Source organism: Triturus cristatus, chromosome 1_2, assembly GCF_964204655.1.
Source record: "Triturus cristatus chromosome 1_2, aTriCri1.1, whole genome shotgun sequence".
Classification (NCBI taxonomy): Eukaryota; Metazoa; Chordata; class Amphibia; order Caudata; family Salamandridae; genus Triturus; species Triturus cristatus.
Genome location: NC_140580.1, coordinates 974,131,670 through 974,155,603, shown reverse-complemented (window position 1 = coordinate 974,155,603; position 23,934 = coordinate 974,131,670). Strand labels below are relative to the sequence as shown.

The window sequence follows — 23,934 nt, the reverse complement described above, 5'->3', positions numbered from 1 at the left end:
ATGTCCTATCTCTGTAGGCATAGTTTGAGATTAGCATTTAAAAAACCTTTGAAATTCACTGAAAAAAACATAGGTTTCAGGCACGTTATAGTTAGGTATTAGCATTTTAAAAACCTTAGAAATTCACTGAAAAAACCAAAGGTTTCAGGGGCGTTATAGTTAGCTGGACTTTTCACTTGTACAAAACCATTGAAATTCCCCCGTTATAGTTAGTACAGCTAAGTATAACTTGCGCGCCCGCAATGAACTGCTGATGACGTCACATATTGCATCTCTCATGACATGGTGAGTGACATCACTGATGACATCTCAAATGACATCACTGATGACATCATCCTTGTGATAGAGTGGCAGACCTCCTCTCACCCTAATATAACCTTTGATACACACATTCAAAAATAGAAACTAAAATTTTCAAAACAATGGACATACCAATACCAGTTACAACAACCTATTCAGTAATTCTAAGATCCACATACACATCCACTCATTCACCAACAGTCCTATACAGTCACTCATACATGTACTCACTCATCATATGTACTCATACGCCTATACATCCTGTTACACAACACCACTCATCCATAGAGTTACTCACACACAGTCACTCATGCTAATAAAGAATCAAACATCAATTTACTTGCATATACAGTTATACACACACCACCACACTTACTTCTACAGAAACGTACACATACTTAGTCTTTTAAACAATCACTTATAGAAACACATACTTATTCATACAGGAACTCTTCCAATCTCTCACTCTCACATATACTCACTTATATACACCAATAGTCACTTATACTAGTTTAAAACATATGTAGTTACTCATAAAGACACTATTGAGACAGTCATCCACTCACTAACACACCCATACACACACTCATCCACCCATACAGTCCTGCACACATGCTGTCTTCAACACATACAAACAGTGAGTCACTCATTCATGCACCTATGCACTACGTAATACCCCCCACCAAACCATACAGACACTCCGACACTCACACTGATACTCAAAAAAACAACTAATAACCTATATAGACACTCATGTAGCTACTCACCAACCCATGCAGCCACTTATACACAAAGTGAGAGACTGATACAGATATTTACTTATTTAAACATTACTCACTAAGCCATGTATTCACGAAGATACACTTAACCAGTCAGTTATAAAATCAATGTTTCGAAAACAAATCATCCATTTAGACACTTATATACCCATTTATTCTTCCATCGACTTTGAGATATACATAAATTGAACATATTTAATTTTCAGAAAAACACACATTCACTGGATGATGTCATCAGTGATGTCATCAGTGATGTCCTTTGAGAAGTCATGTCATGAGTGATGTAATATGTGACGTCATCAGCAGTGCATTGCGGGCGCACGAGTTATAGTTAGCTGAACTAACTATAACGGGGGAATTTCAGTGGTTTTGTATGAGAGAAAAGTCCAGCTAACTATAACGCCCCTGAAACCTATGGTTTTTTCAGTGAATTTCTAAGGTTTTTTAAATGCTAATTCCGAACTATAACGTGCCTGAAACCTATGATTTTTTCAGTGAATATATATATCTATCAATATTCTGGTTACTTTCACATTATGCCACTTCTCTTCCTTTGCTGAAAAACTATACTCCCTTCTTTAAATGCAAACAACAATTCGACCAATTAACTTCCCTCTTCTCTTTTTTTCCTAAGTTGACGATTATATTGCTAAGAAAACCTGTTTCTCTACAGCTGTTGTACTGTAAAGCTCACTAATGCGCATGTAAGGTACAGCAATGCTACTTGAAAATGTACAATAAACAATTATTAATAACTAAAAACGAGATCAAGCCAAAGTTCTTCCAGCAGGGCTTGATGAGCTTCCAACACCAAGAAAGGATTGTAAAAATGGGGTCAATTGTGCATTTAGACTACCATTTACACTAAAATTGGCTTCAAAGCTGTTGGCTCTGAGTGGATTCTCATGCAATATCCCATTACTTGTAAGATGTACCAAGTAGGCCTGACCCTCTCTAGGGATGTTAGTCTTCAGAAGACTTCCAAAGAATGATGGCAATGCATTCTTCAGCAAAATTGACCTAACAAAATGAAAGATCTGGACCTTGGTTTGACAAGGAATGGACTTTAAAAAAGAACTAATCAGCCATAGACTAGTACGGCAGTTTAAAGAAATCTGGCTAATTCATATAGTCTATTATGTTTCAAATTGCAAACACCATCTTTCTGCATTTCCACCTATACTATCCAGGATAACTCTATGATATCAAGTGACCTCTGTATGGTAAGCATTTGAGCTTTGTAAATATGCTAAAATGAATACACAAATACATGTCACTTCCTTACGTATTCCCATCTCACACCTTTCAAGTAGATTCTTAAATATATTTTATGACTTTGAATTCGGAGTAGAGTAGAACATTAAAAACCACAAAGAGCTCACAATCTCAGTCTGAGAAGAGATAGGCAGATGCTTGAGGCTAATACAGGAGAGCTACTGCTGTGGTTGCTAATGTTCTAAAAGGCTTCACTGATATGGTGAAGAACAATCATATCAGCAACTGCCCTTCGCCATCGAGGAGAAATCACCAAGTCTCATGAACGCCATATGACCTATCACTCAAATATCAGTTTTAAGTGGATTTTAAATATATTTGGAAATGCCATATTTTAGTTTCAAAATATCATCTTGTCCAGTTCCGAAAATTGACATCCTCCTATCAAATTCAATCTTACAGTTTAAAAAAAACACATTTTAAAAACTCACAATCTTCCAAAAGCATATCATTTTCATGAAAAACTACTTTTTTTTGTCTTTAATACTGGTTTTACCATCTTAGAGAACACGTGCTTAGTCTCCAAGCATCAGCGTGTCGTTTTCATCAAATGTTAACATGTACTACAGCCACACAAGGACAGATTCGGCCTTGCCAGGCATAAACATCACATGCTGAACATTTCCACCGTCATTAGCTCATAATGAAAGTGATATTTAAACCCAAGTCTCCGAAGTCCAAGGTCAAGTACTTCACCAGTGGACCACGTCTGCTTCCAGTGACAGTTTAGACGGCACCTCTCAGGCATCCTTGGGAGTTCTTAGAATGAGTTCCAGCAATTCCCAAGGGCCTTGTTGTAAAGAAAGGAACACTCATCTCTGAGGGATGTCTAAAATTCTCATCACTTCCAGAGTGGCCAAGATAAAATGTCCTGGTTTTGTCTTGCAAGTTCTCTATCCCTTCATGTGTGAACTTGTACGTGTAAGGGGGATTATGACAGAAAGAAAGGTGTGATACATACATTTCGTATGTGCATGCTAGGGTAAGCCTGGCAGTTGCATGCAATTTTAGGGAGGAGTAAGACAGGAAGGAGCTGTGGCTGTAACTGCATTGGTCATCCACAAATCTGGTATAAGCACTCTTCACAAGAAAGCAACACAGAGCACCTACAACTCTAATCTCAGGCTAAGTTATACACTAGTAGACTTGTCTTAAAAATCAGTTGCACACAGTGAACACTGATGGTGCGCACCAGAGTCCGATTTTTAGCATTTATTTACATGTAGATCTTTCGGAGACTTCCTATATGGTTTCTCAGAATTTGTGGACATATTTGGTGCTGAGCTTTATCTGTTTATCCCCAAAAACAATGTACTTCAACCATTCCATTTGTTTATATCGAGTCAGAACTAATCCATCATTGCAGGCTTTCAGTCTGCACATTCCTGTGAGTTGTTCCTGTGCTAAGCGCATAGAAACAGTCCTGCCCACTCAGTACACACAACTCCTCCTTTCTGCTTCTCTGTGCAGTTTCTTGAGCTGTCTGGTTTATCATTCCAGAAACGTTCTTTATATACCAGGCATTGATTACCAGTTCATCTTAGCTGTGGTTCCGACACTTTGAGACTTCTGTTCCTCCAACTTCAGTCCTGGCAGATTATATTCTGCAACCACAACCCAACTCGTAATTACAAGCCTGGAGGTCTTCTGCAAGACCTTGCTCTGACATCAGGACTTGCACCCAGAATGGGGGTTTAGTACCTTTTTAGAACATTGGCATATTGGAATGTTGAATGCCATTGAAGGCAATGAAGTGGCTCAGGGATAATGGGGATACAGTCTTCTGCTCCGACATGCCAATGTCTGTGTTTATTTTTTCTCTTGAACATTCTACAATCGGATGGTTGAATGTTCCAACAGTCTAACAGCCCTCTGCATAAGGCTATTCTGGCTCTTAAACACCCTCTGCTCGTTTTCAGCCATTACCTGTGGCTTGGGCTATAACTCGGGTCTAAGGTAATTAACAGTCAGTCTAGCCTTCGGCAGCAGGTTATAGTGGCATACTATTTTTGGTGCAATCTTGTACAGCTTTGCAAGATGCATAGTTCTGGAATCCATGTTACTGTGTGACAGGCCGTGTAGGTTCAGGAAGGTGTTGCTCTTATTCCAATAAGGCTAAGGATCAACCCCCTTGATCAGCCGTTTACACATTCTGATTGCTCTCAGAGACTAGTGTCTATCAGCCCTGCTTCTCCTACTTCTTAAAGGCAGATAAAAAGAGGTCTTACGCACCGCAGTTCTGGTTTTAAACCAGGTTTAACTATAATTCTAATAGAAAATGTCATCACATAGTCATTTTAAAAGATGATTTTGGTGGAGCATGACCGGGTTGGGCGGGTGTGGCGAGGGAGGGTGTCATGGGATGGAAAGTGAAAAGCCCGAAAGACGGAACAAAGCCACTTGGCTTTCCCTCACCTGGGGAAAGGTCACTTCATTCTTGCTCTGTGTAGGGGATCAGTTCTGCCAGACCTAAGTAGAGGAACTCGATTAGACATGTTATAACTGAACTAGGGCTTGAACCAAGCTGCAGAATTCATGTTCCATGGCTTTAAATCTTTATCTGTACAATCTGGTTGGGCTGTGTTGGATGTTTATATTCTAGAGAAACTATATTTAAACTGCAAAAATAAAAAAACTTAAAAAAAGAATTATTGTGAAACAAATTTTTTTGGGTACAAAAATAAATTGTGTTCCAGGGATCTACATATAAGCGGGGTGTCTCAGCAATTATTACGGAGTTAAGCTCACTTCCACTTCAATGATGAAAACGCTATCATCAACCAATCTAACACCTTGATATTGCTACACATCACTGCAATTCCCATGGAGATAAATTTCTCTGGGAACTTATGGGCCGCAACTCAGTTAGATTCAAGCATCCAAGAGAACAGGGTTCCATGCTAAAAACCCATAATGGTTACACTTAACTGCCAGCCCATACCTCCAGGACATCGCCAGCAGTCAATACTCTGTGCCAAGAGGAGACTGAATCTGCACTGAATGGAACAACCAGTCAGATAGTCACTCAAAGTAACTTCTCTCACAGGGTAAGAGAATACGATTTTAGGATTTGTAAGCAAGATAATCCTGTAGCTCTTCAACTCTTCCCATTCAGTGAACAAAGAGAATGCCCCCGGTCTGTGGTCCAGCTTCTTAACATACTTGACTCCAGAACGATAAACAAAACAGTAAGACACTACTAAGCAGGTGCTACCCAGAGTAAGTGGAAGACAGACCTCACTACACCTGTCTGAGAGCCCCAGTATCCAACTATTTACTTCAGAATACATTTATTAGGAGAGGTTTAACATCCAAACACCCCTCCCTTGAAACTACGCCTGTGCCTGCAAGGAAATCAGGAATAAAGATCCTTTCCATATTAGTTTTTATCACCTCCCCAGCTCACCCACAATTACATCTTGAAAGGAAAATAATTCAAGGAAATGGCCAAAAGCTGTGTCATTCCACGAAGAAGTATTTCCTCCTGCACCATGATCAGTCACCTGACCGAAAAGCAGCCAATCACGGAGAAGGACTCACCTGGCACCTCCACCTCCCAGAACTAAGGCAATTGCATTTCCGGTTAGCACACGCGCCAAGCGAGAAAAGTCACTATGGCGATCCGGTGGCTTCTGGAAGGCTCGCTCATACATCTCAATCTGTAAAAGATATACAAGTGTCAATTGCTTTGAAGAGCTTCGAAGACCAGAATTAACCTCCTGTCCACCATTCATCAAGCCTAGACGCAGTTATGCATCAAAGAGTTAGACTAATGCATTTTTGTGCAGGTGTCCACCTCAACACACTAATTGCATTAGTCACGCATTATAAGCACTCCTGGGCCAGCTCACAAAGTGGCGCACATTTAACTCCAGCTCACCTGCATAGTATAAAAGAAGATGCCAACGAGCTAAAATTGCCATGCTCTGCCTATGCTTCTCACATTTTCCTCTCACAGTAGTGAAAATAAATCCTATAAGGATCTGTTGTCAGGCTTTGGATCAAGCCACTGCCAGTTGCTTAGGCCCCGAGGACTTTGGGTTTAAACATAAACAACACTGGCCCTTAGACAGCAGTGCATGGATCACAACAGCGCGGATCTTGCCTTGTTGTTTTACAGCACCACAGGTCATAAAGAGATCAAATGCCATTGGCCCAGTCAGGTGGAAGGAGGCATCTTTGTTTCCTCTTTGCTGCCATCAATCAGAGAACTGTAGCCATCCCGCTTGACCCACCCCTCTCTCTCTCAGTCAGTACTAGCTGTGGGGGCAGGCTGTTGGGTGGTGGGCTGAAGGATGTTGTTGTTCATGCCAGGCCAGGCCCTGCCTGCAGCATCTCACGTCACTACTGGGCTTTGAGGAGCTCCATTGCACATGTGACCTTCCATTTCAGGTGCTTTGGGTGAGTTTCAATATCTTTTTAGAGCTCCTCATTGCTTAAAGGGGTGTTATTTCTTAACTGTGTCTCTTTCCATGGACTTCGCTACTTGGTTTTACTTGCGAAAAACAGTCACGCATGTGGTTGTTGATTGTAACTCATAAGGTCATAGAAACCATGTGTTGGAACTGGCACGTTCTGGTTGGCTGAGGCGATGCCCTAGCCAGGAAGAACCTGCCACTCCTGTCAGGGGTAGGTGATTACACTCACTGTATAACCTGCGCTCACTCTTGGGTAGCTTGGCATGGAGTAGTCCAGCTTATCACAGAGGCAATATGTAAAGCATTGGCACAGCACTCTCACATAATACACTGAGAGCCACTAAAGGTGGTGATTGTAAATAAAGATTGTATTCAACACACACATTAATTAAACACAACATGAACATCATGTATTTCTGGGCAGAAATCACATTTGGAAATATCACTAACAGTACTAGGCCCAACCGTATTAAAATGACACCATCAATATACACACTTGGAAAAGATCCTACTTTACCACACAGCACCTCTGTGCGGTGCGAAACATTGTCAGAACGAGGCCCACACTGGCAAGTATTATACTTCAATAGCACACAGTTATAGGGTGCACCCCAGATCACATGGATATCAGAAGAATAAGTTGCTTACCTTCGGTAAAGCCTTATCTGGTAGAGACAAGCTCTAGTTGCAGATTCCTCAACTTAGAATTATCCCAGGCGCCAGATTGGATCCTGAAACCTTTCTACAGCAGTACCTCTGCATGTTAATAGAGGGCGCTGAGCGACACCGTAATAATGTTGTCCACTGTATGTGACATCGTCAGAGTCCATACAAGTCCTCCCCAATGCGCTGACGTCAGTTTCTTCCAGATCTACTTTCCCCGCTAGAACGCAAAGCCACGTATAGAAATTGCAACAGAAACAGTGTGCCCAAAAAGAATCTTCTTTTCGAAACTATCATATTTGTTTTAACGTTATATATATTTCCAAAACGACAAGGCTGCTCGTACGCCGCCATTCTCCTTGCGGTGCCAGCGATGGTAGCAGCATCACTCGCCATGAACCGACAGGTCAACGCTGTCCCCTCTGCATCCTTCACAAGACTTTCAAATGGATCCCCCCTGAGTCAAGGAAGACAGTCACCCACGCACTCATCACCAGCAGACTAGACTATGGAAATGCTCTCTACACTGGCATCAACAAGTCCCTGCTCCGCAAACTCCAGATAATCCAGAACACCGCGGCCAGACTCGTCCTCTGCATCCCCGGCACAAAAGCTTCAGCTAAAACCTGCGGAGACTCCACTGGCTCCCCGTGGAGAAGAGAGTCACCTTCAAAATCCTCACTCACGCCTACAAATGCCTACACAACAACGGACCCAAATACCTCAACGGCAGGATAAACTTCCACGTACCCAAAAGAAACCTCCGATCTGCCAACCTGGCACTGGCAGAAACACCCTGCATCCACAGAGCCAGAGCAGGCGGAAGATCTTTCTTCCACATTGCAGCCAAGACCTGGAATGGGCTACCGCCAGACATCAGATGCCCCTCCTCCCTGAACACCTTCAGGAAGATCCTCAAGACCTGGCTCTTCAGCTGGATGGATCTGCGCACCCCACCCACCCCCTCACCGCCTCGAGACCCTCACAGGTGAGTAGCGCGCTTACAATTCCCTGATTGATTGATTGAACCATCCAATATATTCATCAATAAACCATTCCAAAATCCAGAATGAGAAGCGGCACACCAAGTGAAGTAGCACCAAGATAAAATGTGCAAAACAACGCGTTTCAGCTATGAAGCCCTTGTCAAGTTTACACAGTGTGCATCACTCACCATAGAAATACGCTGGCTCACAAAGGACAAAAAAAAAAACCTATAAAGATCGAAATTCGTTTACAATCTCACTAGATGTAGTTCATTTAAAATCCTGTTTGATAAATCAATAGTCCACATTGCATAATTCATCATATTGCATAACATATGGAGAATCATCATTAATTCAATTTCGATATTAGCTGCGTATATTCAGTGCAGTACTCATATGTGATAGTGTGCATAATAATAATAATAGGAAATACTAAATAAATGAAATGCCACCAGAACGTTATTAACAGGGCGATACCACTCACACATTCATATTTTACACATGATACTGTGTAATGCGGGCATAAGGGCATAGGCATGTCTCCAACAAGAGACCTCTTAGAATCTAGGCTCTATGTGGGATATACTTAGAGTCTAGATTCAAAAGCATCCCACTAAACCACCAGACAGACCCATTGTATCATCTAATGGGGGGCTTCTGGAAAATACTTCAATCTTTCTTGATTATTTTTTGTCTCCATTCGTAGTCAATTTAAGATCATATTGCCGTGACAGTACTGATTTTCTGAAAAGAATTCATGATGGGAAAGCACATATCTGATGATATCACTTGACGTATGCTTGTTATGCACTTGTATTGAACAAAGGAAGGGAGTGGATGCTTGCATGTACTTCCTTCAAGGCAGACCATTATCCATGTTAGAATATACCAACATGTTGCAGGTGATGATGCTCTACTGTCTGGAACAGAATATTAGCCTGTTTGAAAAAACATTATACAGACAAACGCCAGGCACAGCTATGGGCACCTGCTTTGCCCCCTGCCTAGCGAATCTTTACCTGGGTTGGTGGGAGGAGCAGGTGGTCTGGGTAAAGAAAAGTTAAAAGTGCACGGAGCACATCCCAATTTGGATAAAATATATTGATGATTTGTTTCTAATCTGGGTTGGTGATAAGTACAGCCAGAGAATTCATCAGTATTTTAGAGACGAATGACCTGAATCTGAGTTTCCCTTACAATACCAGCAGAACCTACTGTGATTTCCTAGATGTAGCCGTATGGATTCAAGAAGACAAATTACATACATCTCTTTTGAGAAAAAATACAGCTGGCAACAGCATATTGCATGCACAAAGTCACCATCCGGCCCCACTTATCCATAGCATACCCTATGAGAAGTTTCTTAGTGAACACCGCAACGGCAGCAGGGATGATACTTTTAGCAAAGAACACGAAGACATGAAACACAGATTCAAAAAACGGGGTTACTAACACAAAACACTAGCACAGGCTAGCAAAAAATTGGAGGGAATGAAGCAGGAAGATGTTCTATTTACAACTAAGAACACCTCCAATAAAAAGAGTGAGGATAATAAACCAAGACTGATAACCACTTTTAACCCCTTGAGTGCCCCGCCCTTTCCACGCCCTGTGCCGGGCGTTTCGTTAGCGGGCGGGGCTCATGACGAGATAGTCTCGTCATGGGCACAGCGCAACCGCGGCCCATGACGAGACCATCTCGTCATGGGCACTCAAGGGGTTAATAAAAGATCAATTCAGTTCAAACAAACCCTATATCAACATTGGAACCTACTAGGAACTGATTCCATAATTGGCAGCATGATAGGCAATGCACCCTTGGTCACATATAGGCGACCGCAGTCATTTAGGGATCATCTAGTACATAGCTTCCAAGAACCAACACCTACGACCAGTTGGCTGGGTACACAATAGGGAGGCTTTTTTCCCGTGCAGTTCATGTAAGGCATGCAAAAATAGCCAGATCTGTAAAAAGTTACTTCACGAGAAATGGTAAAGCCAGACAGATTCGTAAATACATTACATGCACTACAGAGTTTGCCATATATGTTCTAGAATGCCCGTGTGGCTTGGGATATGTTGGTAGTACCAAACTTCCACTTAAGATGAGAATTCTTCAACATCTATGAGCTATTACCAACAATGCTTCAAATTATCCAGTAGCTCGTCACTTCCAAACAACACATAATAGTAACAACAATCACTTGAAAGTCCTTGGGGGTCGACTGCATTGTGAAACACCCCAGAGGGGGTGGCAGAGAAAAAATGTTACAAACATTGGAGTCCAGACACATTATGATTTAAACACCAAAATACCTTATGGGATGAACAGTAGTGAAGAATTGACAACACATATCGGTTGAATACACATTACCTCTATCATACCCTTTCAACATGCGCATCTGCATCTGTATTTTAGTTCACTCACACTGATATCTTCACTTTCTGGCACCTTTTAGATAGGTGAAAACCCGCTACTCATATATGGGCACTTGCCCTTTATCACAATTACGGTTGCCAATTGCGTTAAGGAACTGTGACTTTTGAGTCGCACTCGGGCACTGTGGTTCATTCATATACATCAGTATGATCAGTTTCAAGATTAAGGAATTTTCCTATAGTCGATGAATTTGGAACTACTAGCTTTACAACCTCATTTATCTCATATAGGGCCATATGTAGGTAATTTCTATTTACCGATTGCTAAATACCGAATTTTACCGATTCGGTATTTAAGAATCGGTAAATAGAATGTAGGTAAAAAAAAAAAAAAAAAAAAAATAATAAATAAATCGGTAAATTTTACCGATTCAGTAATATTCGTTATTACCGATTCGGTATTTACCGAATCGGTAATAAGGCATACCTTCCCATTCATTCCTATGGGCCTCGAGGCCCATAGGAATGAATGGGAAGCCATTCACTATAGGGGGAGCATATTCAAGGGTGGCAGGGTGTCACATTGACACCCTGTTGCACCCCTGAATCGTGCATGGGTGCACATGTAGCGCACATACATGCCCTAAGGGCATGTATGTCTGCCACATGGCACTTTTAAAAAAGCACAAAATTGCTTTTGAAAAGGTATTCGGTATTTACCATCAACTTGTAGTTGGTGGTAAATAACGAAGCAGACAAAAAACGCTTAATTCGGAACAAAGGCGCTACAAAGAATCCATCTTTCAAGCGAAAAAAGCCTTTCTCACGAGACAGATAGAAGATGCTACCAATACCCCTAAAGAACTCTTCCTCACGGTCGCTTCCCTAGCAAACCCCAAACCCATTGAAATTCCAGCAAGCCTCTCACTCTGCGAAAGTTTGGCAACCTTTTTTCGTGAAAAGGTGGAAAACATCTTTCTCCCCTTAGATAGGATAGTGATGACTTCTTCACCAAGGGGGGCCCCCGATCCCGCCAGACCTGAATCCACGCTTCAATATTTCCCGCCCATCACGGAAAAAGAAGTGAGAAGTCGCCTACTAAAAATTAAATCAGGCTCCCCTCATGACCCCTGCCCCACAACAATAACTAAACTTGCACCAGACGCAATTGCCAGGGGTCTCACTCCCCTCTTCAATCAGATGTTGGAGAAAGGGGAATATCCCTCTAGCTGGAAGCAAGCCTCCATCTTACCCCTGCTCAAAAAACCCAATCTTGACATCACGGAGATGAACAATTATCGCCCGATTGCCAGACTCCCCCTCCCGGCCAAAATAATAGAAGGTTACCTGAACGCACAACTTAGCGCCTTCCTAAAATCTGCGGATGTACTGGATTCCTCCCAACACGGCTTTCGAGAGGGGCACAGCACGGAATCCGCCCTGATTAAATCTATGGAAGATATCAGGCAGGTGATGGATACAGGGGGTAGAGCAGCTCTGATCCTATTGGATCTCTCTGCGGCCTTCGATACGGTCCACCATAAGCTACTGGTGAACCGGTTGAGGGCCTGTGGAATTCAGGGAAAGGCCTTAAAAATCTTACAAGCCTTCCTGTCTGACAGATCCCAGACAGTGGCGCTGGGCAGCCACGAATCTCACTCCTTTGTGCTTCCTTGCGGAGTCCCCCAGGGGTCTTCGCTAAGCCCAACCCTTTTTAATGTATATGTGTCCACCCTTGCCCCGGTGATCCGATCGTTCGGCTTTCAACTCACGGCCTACGCCGACGACACACAGATTGTGGTGTCCCTCCTTCCCGGCAACACAGAAAACACTGCCGATAGATTCAGAAACTGCATGCTTGAAGTTGGCCGCTGGATGGCACAAAGCTGCCTTAAGCTGAATTCCTCAAAAACCGAGGTTCTGCTCTTTGGTGACAGAGACAACTGTTGGTCCCCGAGATGGTGGCCAGACGAAATGGGACCTCTCCCAGATCCGGTGGACAAAGTGAAAAATCTCGGTATTTTGGTGGATACCTCCCTGACCTTTAAATCCCAGGTGAGTGCTCTTTCCTCCTCCCTCCACTTCATACTCAAAACCATCAGGAAAATATTACCTTATCTTGAGAAGAAACACAGGAAAACAATAGTTACGGGTCTAGTGCTCTCACGCCTAGACTACTGCAACAGCCTGATGCTAAACGCCCAGCAGAGCGTATTAAGAAAACTCCAACTTCTGCAAAATGCAGCCGCTCGCCTAATCACTGACACACCCAAATTTGCCTCGATATCTCAGGAGCTGGTCAAGCTTCATTGGCTGCCGGTCCGTAAAAGAATCATTTTCAAGGCAGTCTGCATGGTCTTTAAGGCCCTCCACGATTCGGGACCTAGGCACTTGAAATCTCTTTTCTGCTGGCATAAACCAGCAAGAACTCTGAGGTCAGGACAACTGGCTCTGGTCACGGTCCCCAGAATTAAAAGAGCTCGCTGGGGAGGCAGGAGTTTTTCTCTTGGGGCCGCAGAGGCCTGGAATAAACTTCCACCTGCGCTCAGACAAATCCAGAATCTGATGGCCTTTAGAAGAGGTCTAAAAACATGGCTCTTCACTCAGTAAGCACGCTTCAACACACCAGTCTATCTTTCTAGCGCCAGGACACCTCCGGGTATTAGAGCGCTCTATAAATGTGCAAATAAATTAAACCAAAAATGCACTCACTTGAGTGCTCCCTACATAGGATTTAAGGATTCGGTAATTTACCGATTCGGTATTTTACAGATTTCTTAAATGACCGATTCGGTAAATTACCAAATCCTTAAAACCTGCCTCCTACATTAGAAAGGGCTGAATACCGGTCGGTAACGGGAAAATTACCGATTTTCGGCCGTTACCGACCGGTATTTAGCTATCTACATATGGCCCATAGAGCCTAGATTCTAAGAGGTCTCTTGTTGGAGACATGCCTATGTCCTTATGCCCACATTACACAGTATAATGCGTAAAATATGAATGTGCGAGTGGTATCGCCCTGTTAATAACGTTCTGGTGCAAAAATAACAGTTGATGGACAGAATGCAGAACAATGTCATACATTCACCCCAGTACAGAGATCTGGGCCGAAATCCATCGTTTTTTTGCTCACCATGCCATTCCAGTTTGAACCCAGCCATATACAAATCAGTCTTGACCCTGTGCCTCATGGGAACAGTCCAGCCCGAACTGCCAAGCCAGGTTCTCCCTGGACTGGAAACAAGCATCCTAGAACCGGTTTCGGGGTTTCACCCCTCTTCAGCCAGGATAGGTTGATTCCAGTGGCATGGAGAGCACGGGACTCACGTCTGAGCATACCCGTCCCACTCGGGGTGACAAATGCAAAAACAACAGTTGATGGACAGAATGCAGAACAATGTTATACATTCACCCCAGTACAGAGATCTGGGCCGAAATCCATCGTTTTTTTGCTCACCATGCCATTCCAGTTTGAACCCAGCCATATGCAAATCAGTCTTGACCCTGTGCCTCATGGGAACAGTCCAGCCCGAACTGCCAAGCCAGGGTCTCCCTGGACTGGAAACAAGCATCCTAGGACCGGTTTCGGGGTTTCACCCCTCTTCAGCCAGGATAGCTTGATTCCTGTGGCATGGAGAGCACGGGACTCACGTCTGAGCATACCCGTCCCACTCGGGGTGACAAATGCAAAAACAACAGTTGATGGACAGAATGCAGAACAATGTCATACATTCACCCCAGTACAGAGATCTGGGCCGAAATCCATCGTTTTTATGCTCACCATGCCATTCCAGTTTGAACCAAGCCATATGCAAATCAGTCTTGACCCTGTGCCTCATGGGGACAGTCCTGCCCGAACTGCCAAGCCTGTTTCTCCCTGGACTGGAAACAAGCATCCTACGACCGGTTTCGGGGTTTCACCCCTCTTCAGCCAGGATAGCTTGATTCCAGTGGCATGGAGAGCACGGGACTCACGTCTGAGCATACCCGTCCCACTCGGGGTGACAAATGCAAAAACAACAGTTGATGGACAGAATGCAGAACAATGTCATACATTCACCCCAGTACAGAGATCTGGGCCGAAATCCATCGTTTTTATGCTCACCATGCCATTCCAGTTTGAACCAAGCCATATGCAAATCAGTCTTGACCCTGTGCCTCATGGGAACAGTCCAGCCCGAACTGCCAAGCCTGTTTCTCCCTGGACTGGAAACAAGCATCCTACGACCGGTTTCGGGGTTTCACCCCTCTTCAGCCAGGATAGCTTGATTCCAGTGGCATGGAGAGCACGGGACTCACGTCTGAGCATACCCGTCCCACTCGGGGTGACAAATGCAAAAACAACAGTGGATGGACAGAATGCAGAACAATGTCATACATTCACCCCAGTACAGAGATCTGGGCCGAAATCCATCGTTTTTATGCTCACCATGCCATTCCAGTTTGAACCAAGCCATATGCAAATCAGTCTTGACCCTGTGCCTCATGGGAACAGTCCAGCCCGAACTGCCAAGCCTGTTTCTCCCTGGACTGGAAACAAGCATCCTACGACCGGTTTCGGGGTTTCACCATCATATGGCCATGTCTGAACTGGGGTGGTGGAGTGAGCTAAAGAATGATGATGGATTAAACCCAGATCAATTGACAGGGGGTGAGTGTTTGATTTGCTCAAGCGCTCCGTCCATCATCCCCTTTGGTATCGCTTTGTTCGCCCTAAGTTGGCAGGGTATGCCCAGACGTGGGTCCCTTGCTCACTTTACCACTGGATTCAAGATAGCCTGGCTGACTAGGGTTATGAACCCGAAACCGGTCCCAAGATGCTTGTTTCCGGTCCAGGGAAGACATGGTTTGGCAGTTCGGGCTGCACTGTTCCCATGAGGCACAGGGTCAGACTGATTTGCATATGGCCATGTCTGAACTGGGGTGGTGGAGTGAGCTAAGGAATGATGATGGATTAAACCCAGATCAATTGACTGGGGGTGAGTGTTTGATTTGCTCAAGCGCTCCGTCCATCATCCCCTTTGGTATCGCTTTGTTCGCCCTAAGTTGGCAGGGTATGCCCAGACGTGGGTCCCTTGCTCACTTTACCACTGGATTCAAGATAGCCTGGCTGACGAGGGTTATGAACCCGAAACTTGTCCGAGGATGCTTGTTTCCGGTCCAGGGAAGAAATGGTTTGGCAGTTCGGGCTGGACTGTTCCCATGAGGCACAGGGTCAGACTGATTTGCATATGGCCATGTCTGAACTGTACAGAAGGCTGAGGTGTGCTTGAAGCAAGGCTTTGAGCACCAGCAGCCACCTGCGACGCCACAGGGAGCCCGACGGGACTATGCGGCGCGGCAGGGGTGCTATGGGTCGTAGAGGGGGACCCAGCCGGGCCGCACCCTGACGACACCATATCTCCTTCATCACTGGGAGGCAAGAGCTTAAGTGGCGCCGGGGGCGAACCCACCGGCGAGTCGGTCGGGGACCTCACAAGTAGCGGAGGCCCCGAGGACGCCCCAGGGACAGGAGTAGACCCAAGGGAGGCCTGCAGAGCCGTGGCATAGGCCTCCATTTAGGTCCGAGTCGCCCCAGTGCCCGGATAGGGCGGATGGGTGGAGCGACTCCGGGGGCGCATGTCCGGAGGGCTCCGGGAACTTGCGCCCCCGACAACAGGCGTAAGTGAGGTCATGGACCTCGGCGACATGCGCCGCGACTTACCCAGAAGGGGTGAACGATGTCTTCGGGCCCCAGAGGGCGAGCGACGTCGCAACTGTAAACCAGAGGGGCCTGCCAGCGACGAGGAGGCCGGACGACGAGACGACTCCGACCGGGACAGTCGAGCCGAAAGGAGCTTCATCCGGCGCTCCCGCCGGGACTTCTGCTTGAGGTGTTGGCAGGCGTCGCAATCTGTCGAGTCGTGGTGTTTGCCCAAACACCACATACAGATAAGATGTGGGTCCATTGCGGACATTTGCCGCGAACAGGAGGTACAGGTTTTAAAGCCCGAAGACATCGCACACTGTTCCAGACGCGAAGCGTCAACGGGGCCTGAAAACAGGCCAGAGGAACCGCTTACTCCCGATCCGCGTTGCACGCGGAAAAGAAGGAAACTGACGTCAGCGCGCAGGGAGGGACTTATATGACCTCGCTGACGTCACGTACGTGGACAATGTCAGGGCGGGGTCGTGTGACGCCGTCCCCCGGCGTGCAGAGGTGCTGCTGCAAAGAATTTTCCGGATCCAGTCTGAGGATATTCTAAGTTAAGGAATCTGCGGCTAGATGTCTCTATCAGATATATATATATGTTATTACTTCTCTCTTTTTTAGAAAGAGTGAGGGAATCAGGTAACAGAGCGGGGAGGATGGGCGGCTAGATCTTGTCCCTACCAGATAAGACGTTAGCAAAGGTAAGTAACTATTCATCTGATAGAGACGTCTAGCCACAGATTCTGGGCCAAGAAAACGGAAGGAAAAAGACAGTAGGTAAAACTATTGAGTCAAAACTCCTAGCCATAGAAGCAAGGAAGGCAGAGAGCGCTAACTTATAGTATAAGAAAAGGATTGTGGGCAATAACAACAATTAAGGCCACAGACCACATGTGGTCAGAGGGAAAACTCAGAGAAGAAAAGGAGCTCTCTGGGACTGTTCAACGTAGAATCTTCAGAGGGGAAGAAGGTGGTAAAGGGCAGAGAGAGAGCTAAGCAACAACATGCAGATGCCTTCCCAGGGTCCAAGGAAAAGCGCAAAAACTTAAGCAGAAACACACTCCTCCGTAAGAGAGGGAGATCACTCACTATGGAGATATCTAACAAAGGAAGGTATAAAAGATACGAGATAGATAGTATATATATATATATATAACCATATATATATATATATATATATATATATATATATAACCTACTGGCGGTCGCCAGTAGGTAGTTATAGTTAGGACCAAGTTTCCATAGGAAGAACATTTTTTGTTTTGCTTTTAACTTTGGCGTTGTTTGATGAATCTTCCTGAAATTTTCCAAACTAATTCTTTGCTCATATCAGCTCCTATGTGGGAAATTTGGGGGTGATTCACCAAGGGGGGGGGGGGGGGGGGGAACGAGAAAAAAGGGGGGTCCCAAAACGTGTTTTCTCCATGTTAATTTCCATAGGAAACTTTAGACAAGGCTACAGATCTAACGGGTGAACGGAATGACCCCAAATTTGGCAGGGAGAAGGGTATTGATCTAGAAAGCACGCTTTTGTTTATTTGGTGTAAATTTGATCAGTAGTTTTTGAGAAATATCAACATTTACAGATATCGATATTTAGGAATTCTGCCATCTGATTGGCTGAGGCGTTACGAGTACGAGCTTGCTGCTTATTGGTTGGGAGCGCTGCGAGTGGTTGCAACTAGGAAGTGTTGGCCGCCATTTTGTGATTCCGTCGAAGCGAGTAAGGGGAAAAAAGGCCGAAAAAAAGTAGGAAAGAGGACGGTAGGAGCACTGTAATCTTTGTGGGGGTGTTTAGGGTGTGCTATAGAGGGGGTGCGAAGCAAATTACTCATAGCTACCGGTCTGAAAGTGCTGGTTACGGAAATTAAGTGAGGTATTGTGTAAAGTCTGATGCTGCTAAGGTGAGCTGGTGTGGGAGTCGGGGAAGAAAGCGTGAGCCTAAACTGTGTGTCTTATGGTGTGAAGTCATGTGCCATGGCCGCTGTGCCACACCTGTCTAAGTAGTGTCAGTAATATATTATACATAGTAGGAGAAAGTTTTGTTTGGAACACGGTAATTTGTATATGGTGCTTAGGTGGTGTTATACAGGGAGTGAGAAGGTAAATCAATACGGTATTTTTAAAGAGCAAACTACACAGAAAACGATAATTGATTGGAAGATAAGAAGCATTGGGTACTAAAAACTAGGGTGCATATTAGTTGCGTGAAAAAGCATGTTTGTTATTGGTTAATAAAGAACAGTCTAAACGTGGAGTACATTCGATAGGATGAAATGTGCAAATCCCAACCAGACGTGCTACTTGCATTTGGAAGGTACTTTTGGAACTTAAAACAATGGTGAACTTTTAACCTGCAGGTGCTGTTAAATGTTCGAGAATATGCTGAAAAAAAAAACATTACGTTTAAAAAAATCGTGAACTTTTAACCTGTAAGTGTCATAGAATGTTCCAGAAAGTGTGGTGATAAAATAGGTTGAACTTCTGACCTGTATGTGGCGTGGAATATTAAGTAGCTTTTCAGATGGAAAATTCAAAAATAACCAATGGAGATAAGCTTTGGAATGTCGATGAAGGAATGAAGTATTCTGATTTGTTCATTACATGTATTTATATGTGGAGCGACAGAGAAATTGTGCCATTACTGGTTACATTCTTGATGAAAGCGGTGCATTACATGTACTGTGTGACAAAGAAAGAATTGCATGCGTGTGTGACATTTGAAATCTGCATACGAACTACAAAGGTGAGGTAGAAATGAACAAGGTGTGTTATGTGTTCTGTAGTAGTGATCAAGTATTTGAGGTGATATTTTTAAGTTTGAAAGTATTTTTTATTTGAAAATAATATCCTGTTAGTAAAGTGTAGTGTTTCATATTGGTTATAAAATATGCATAAAGTTTGACCTGTTATATAAGTACTTTATATATGTTTAGGAATTTTTTACAAAGAAGAAATGTAATTTGTCATCTTTAAAGGACTGAATGGTTTTGAAAATAAGGTACAGCGTTAATTTGGGTTTGTTAATGTATTCAGGCGAGATAAACAAAATGTCGCACGTTTGCAAATTATACTTTTTGTGGAAGTAGTGGGGAAGGGGGGGTTTGCATTTGGGTATAGTTAATAGTTTTAGTAGTTTGGGACTAGTGAATAATAAAAAGGTAGATATACTAAAATATATTGTAGTAAACGTGTTAATGATTGTCTGTTCTTATGAAATAGAAGTGGTTGGGGAGTGTTTCTTTAGAAGAGAGGTTTTATAAATGTGTGAGAGATAAAAAAGAAATGAAAATGTTCGGTATATTTTCTGTATGACTTTCTTGACATTAGTAAAGAACATGTCATTACAAGTGATAGTAATTGTCAGGCTGTGTTCCTGTGCTGAATATACGTAGGTGTTTAAGTGGTCCGGGTTTTACCTGTGCTCAGTTTCATTATCTCTTTTGGGACACTCGTCAATTTTTTTATTCAATTTAATGTCCTTAATATACATACAGTAAAGGGACAGTATATCAAAAGTTTGGGAATTATAACTTTGTTTACTCTCCCCATCCTCTGCTATACACTGTACAGAGTGTTTAAACGACTTTATTAACATACAGATGTATAGCTAGTAAAGGTGGTGTAGTGCCACTGGGCCCATTTATAAACCGTGCTATGGGATGGTTTATGTTTTACCCGCCAATTTGCATGTTTGAATACTTTTTGCTGATAAGCGTTCTGGTAGACACCTGTTAAAATTAAGCCCGTGTATGGGTATAGTGGCGCTACTAGGAATGGTGGCAGTTTCTCTTTGATTTCGTACGATTAAGCAATGGCGGGGGTGGGGTAGGGAGGTGGGTATGTTGGTGATTAAAACACAGACTTTAGTAACGTGCAGATGTCGAGCTGCTAAAGGTGATGTAGTACCACTGGGACCATTTATAAAGTGCCCTATGGCATGGTATATGTTTTACTCGCAAATTTGCATGTTTTAATACGTTTTGCTGATGAGTGTTTCACGAGAAATCTGTTGAAATTAAGCCTCTGTATGGCTATAGTGGCACTTCCAGGTTTGCTGGGGCTCTTTGTTTTATTGCGTGAAGTTAAGCAAGGGCGGGTGTGGAGGTGGTGTAGTGGTAGTGGGACTATTTATAAACCGCCTTATGGTATGGTGTATGTTTTACTTGGAAAATTGCAGGTTTCAATACCGTCTACTGATGAGCGTTCCGGCAGACACCTGTTGAAATTAAGGCTATGTATGGCTATAGTGGCACTAACGGGAGTGCTGGGGCTTGTTGTTTTGATTTCGTAGGGTTAAGCAAGGGGTGGGGGTGGGATAGGTGGGTATGTTGCGGATTATAACACGGACATTTGTAACGTGCATATGTGTAGCTTGTACAGGTGATGTAGTGCCACGGGGTCAATTTACAAAGTGCTCTATGGCATGGTACATGTTTTGTCTGGAAATTTGCATGTTTTAATACCTTTTGTTGCTGGGCGTTCCGGCAGAGACTTGTTCAAATTAAGTCCCTGTATTGCTATAGTGGCTCTACCAAGTTTGCTGGGGTCTTTCTTTGATTTCGTAAGGTTAAGCAAGAATGGGGATGAGGGTGGTGTAGTGGCACTGGGCCCATTTATGAAGCGGTTTATGGTATGGTATACGTTTTTCTCGCAAATTTGCATGTTTCAATACCTTTTGGTGAGGAGTGTTCCAGCAGGCAGCTACGCAAATCACACAACATTTCTGCAGATAACAAATCTTCGTGCTGATAGACACTCTTGCACTGTGGTAGAAGGCTGCCAGCGTTGATGGCAAATTATGAAACTTGGTGCCATTGTACATTTAAATGGAAGCTTGGATCAATTCTTTGTTACTATGGTGCAGTGAGGGCTTTAAGTGGGAAAAAAACTGGGGGTGCTCTAAAAGGGGCGGGGCAAACCTGTTAAAGGGGTGTGGGCTATCCAAGTAGGGGCGTGGTCTACATGAAGATAACTAGCATTGTGTGCTTAAGAAAATCCCCTCGAATTATCCTACGTTCGGGAAACGCGCTCTTTAAAGGATTGCTCTTCCTCCTACAACGTGGCTCACGTAGCATGATGTCTCCACTTCTCAGTAGTGAGCAAAATGAGCATGTGCACATCGATGTGCATGCTCTGACTGCAGTGCAATAACAAAAAAAAAAGAAAACTTGACTACCTTTGCGAGGGCCGAACATAGAGCCCGATAGAGATCCGTTTTGAGTTTTTCTGAAAATATCTGCCGGTGCTCAGAGCCGGCCCACTTAAAGCCCTGCATCCATTCATTCTAAGCACTGCGCCATCCAACTATCTTTCAGTTCATTCAGACATTCCTACCTACATACATACATACATCTGTCCCTGCAGTTATTCTAAGTATCTATTAGCCCACTCGCCTATGGTATGCACTGTGCCATCCATCCAGTTATACGCCCATATATTCATCTGTCCCAGAACCAATACTACGCATCTATCAGCCCACCCGTGTATCCTAAGTACTGCTCCATGCATCCATTTATTGTTCCATTCATCCATATATCCATCCATCTAGCTATCCATTCATCCATCTGGCCATCCATCCAGTCGCCCTCTATTCAACTATCCATCCTTATTTTCGTGCACTCTCTGCCGCCGATCCTAAATACTGCGTATTATACTCATCCAACCAGCCTCTTAAGGGGCCGAAAAGGCTGGCGATAATCATTGAGAGGCAGATGAAGTTTCTGATAAAAAACAAGAAAACTTTGAGTTGCTCTTTGTGGACCAGAGTTCACCACCCTTCTCTGGTGGTGTTTTAAACAAAGGTTGATGTAGGGAAAGAAATGTAAAGCAGCTTTTTAGTTTAAGATGGTAATTTAGAAAGATAACGGGGCATATTAACAAGAACGGCGTTAAAATTATTACCGCTTTAGCGGCAGGAAACTGCCGCTAAAGCGGCGATAATGGGCTTGATAATATGCCCTTGTCAATTCCCATAGCCGGCCAGGTTGTGGTGTGAAGCTGGGCTTTAATGGGAATTCACAAGGGCATATTATCAAGCTCATTATCGCCACTTTAGCAGCAGTTTACTGCCGCTAAAGCGGCGATAATTTTAACGCCGTTTTTGATAATATGCCCCTAAGTGAGCCAGGCAAAGCGTGTGTTTTCGTAGCTCTACAACAACACCCTGTGAAAGGTGAGAGCAGGGTTGTGTTGGAGTTGGCCGCGTGTGGTCGTCTCCAAAGGCGCAACCAGAGCAAACTTTCGGGGGAGGCTAGTTCTTTCAGCAATAGGCAGAGTGGGGATGTAGGGCCTCTAAAAAGGGGTGGAAAAAAACAGAGCATCATTTACAAGCAAATGGTCTTTTGAAGACTTGTGAAGTACTCGGGTGAGGATCTGTGTGTGCTATTGGGAAGCTGTCTCAGGGAGTCCGGGGCAATGGGCGTTGTGCGCCTGGTGGTCTCTCTGCTAATCACGCCACGATGATGTTCTTCCTGCGCTGCAAAAAGAGAAGGGAAATCGTGAGAGAAAATGGCTCTCTTTAAAAGATTTCTTTTCTCCTACAACGCGACTCACCTGGCATGATGTCTCCACTTTTTAGTAGTGAGCAATGTGCATGGTCTCACTGTCTCACTACAGTCCAATTAAAAAAACGGACTACCTTCGCAAGGCCCGAAAATAGAGCCCCATAGAGATCCGTTTCGAGGCCCCCAAAAATAAACTGCCGGTGCTCAGACTCCCTCACCTCCAATTAAAGATTTGGGTGCAGTGTTATGTTTGCGAAGTTGTAGATAAAATTGTTAGGCTAATAATGGTAATTTTTCCGTTTGTTTGGCAATATCATCCTAAGTATATAGATTACAATTTTTAAAAATATTATCTATAAAGTTGTCTGCGGTGGGTTGCAGAAAGTGTGTGGGGTGGTGGGGTGTGGTGGAGAGGTGAAAAGTATGAGGTAGTGCAGTTACATGTAAATTGTAAAGGTGTATGTAAATAATTAAATAAATCCTTGCTGTATTTTCTATGGCACTACCCGTCATCCTACTGCTCCCCTGCCGTGCTCCATCACATTGCAGCACTGCCTCTGGAAGCCGTCAGTAGAATTTATGTAATTGTATGTTATTATTGTAATATATTGAGCTGATGTAAAAAATAATTGAATCTATTTTTTTATCTTCAGAAAATTATTTTGTTTTGATAAAAATTTGAAAAAGCCTAGAAGAACTGAGAAAAAAAGACAAGAAAAGAAGCATTTATATTTGCAGAAAAGAAAAGATTTGGAATTACAAAAAAATGAGGGCACTACACAAACAGTTTCTTCTGGTAAAATCACTAGACAATTTCTGAAAAAAATATTACGAACATTTAATGAAAATAACATCACACAAAGTAAAAAGAAGAATTTTTCAAGTAAGGAGGAGGAGACTTCAATTTCAAACACAAGGAAAAGAAAACATGAT

The 23,934-nt window shown here is 43.7% G+C and overlaps 1 protein-coding gene across 2 annotated transcripts in view; it reads right to left on the bottom strand.

Moving 5' to 3' along the window:
* Nucleotides 1–23,934, bottom strand: part of PNPLA7 (patatin like domain 7, lysophospholipase) — a 1,876,659-nt gene that overhangs the window by 741,966 nt on the left and 1,110,759 nt on the right. For both annotated transcript variants that reach the window (XM_085610534.1, XM_085610541.1), the window contains exon 26: nucleotides 5,895–6,013. In XM_085610534.1, the coding sequence (XP_085466660.1) occupies nucleotides 5,895–6,013 (119 nt within the window). The remainder of the gene's footprint in view (nucleotides 1–5,894; nucleotides 6,014–23,934) is intronic.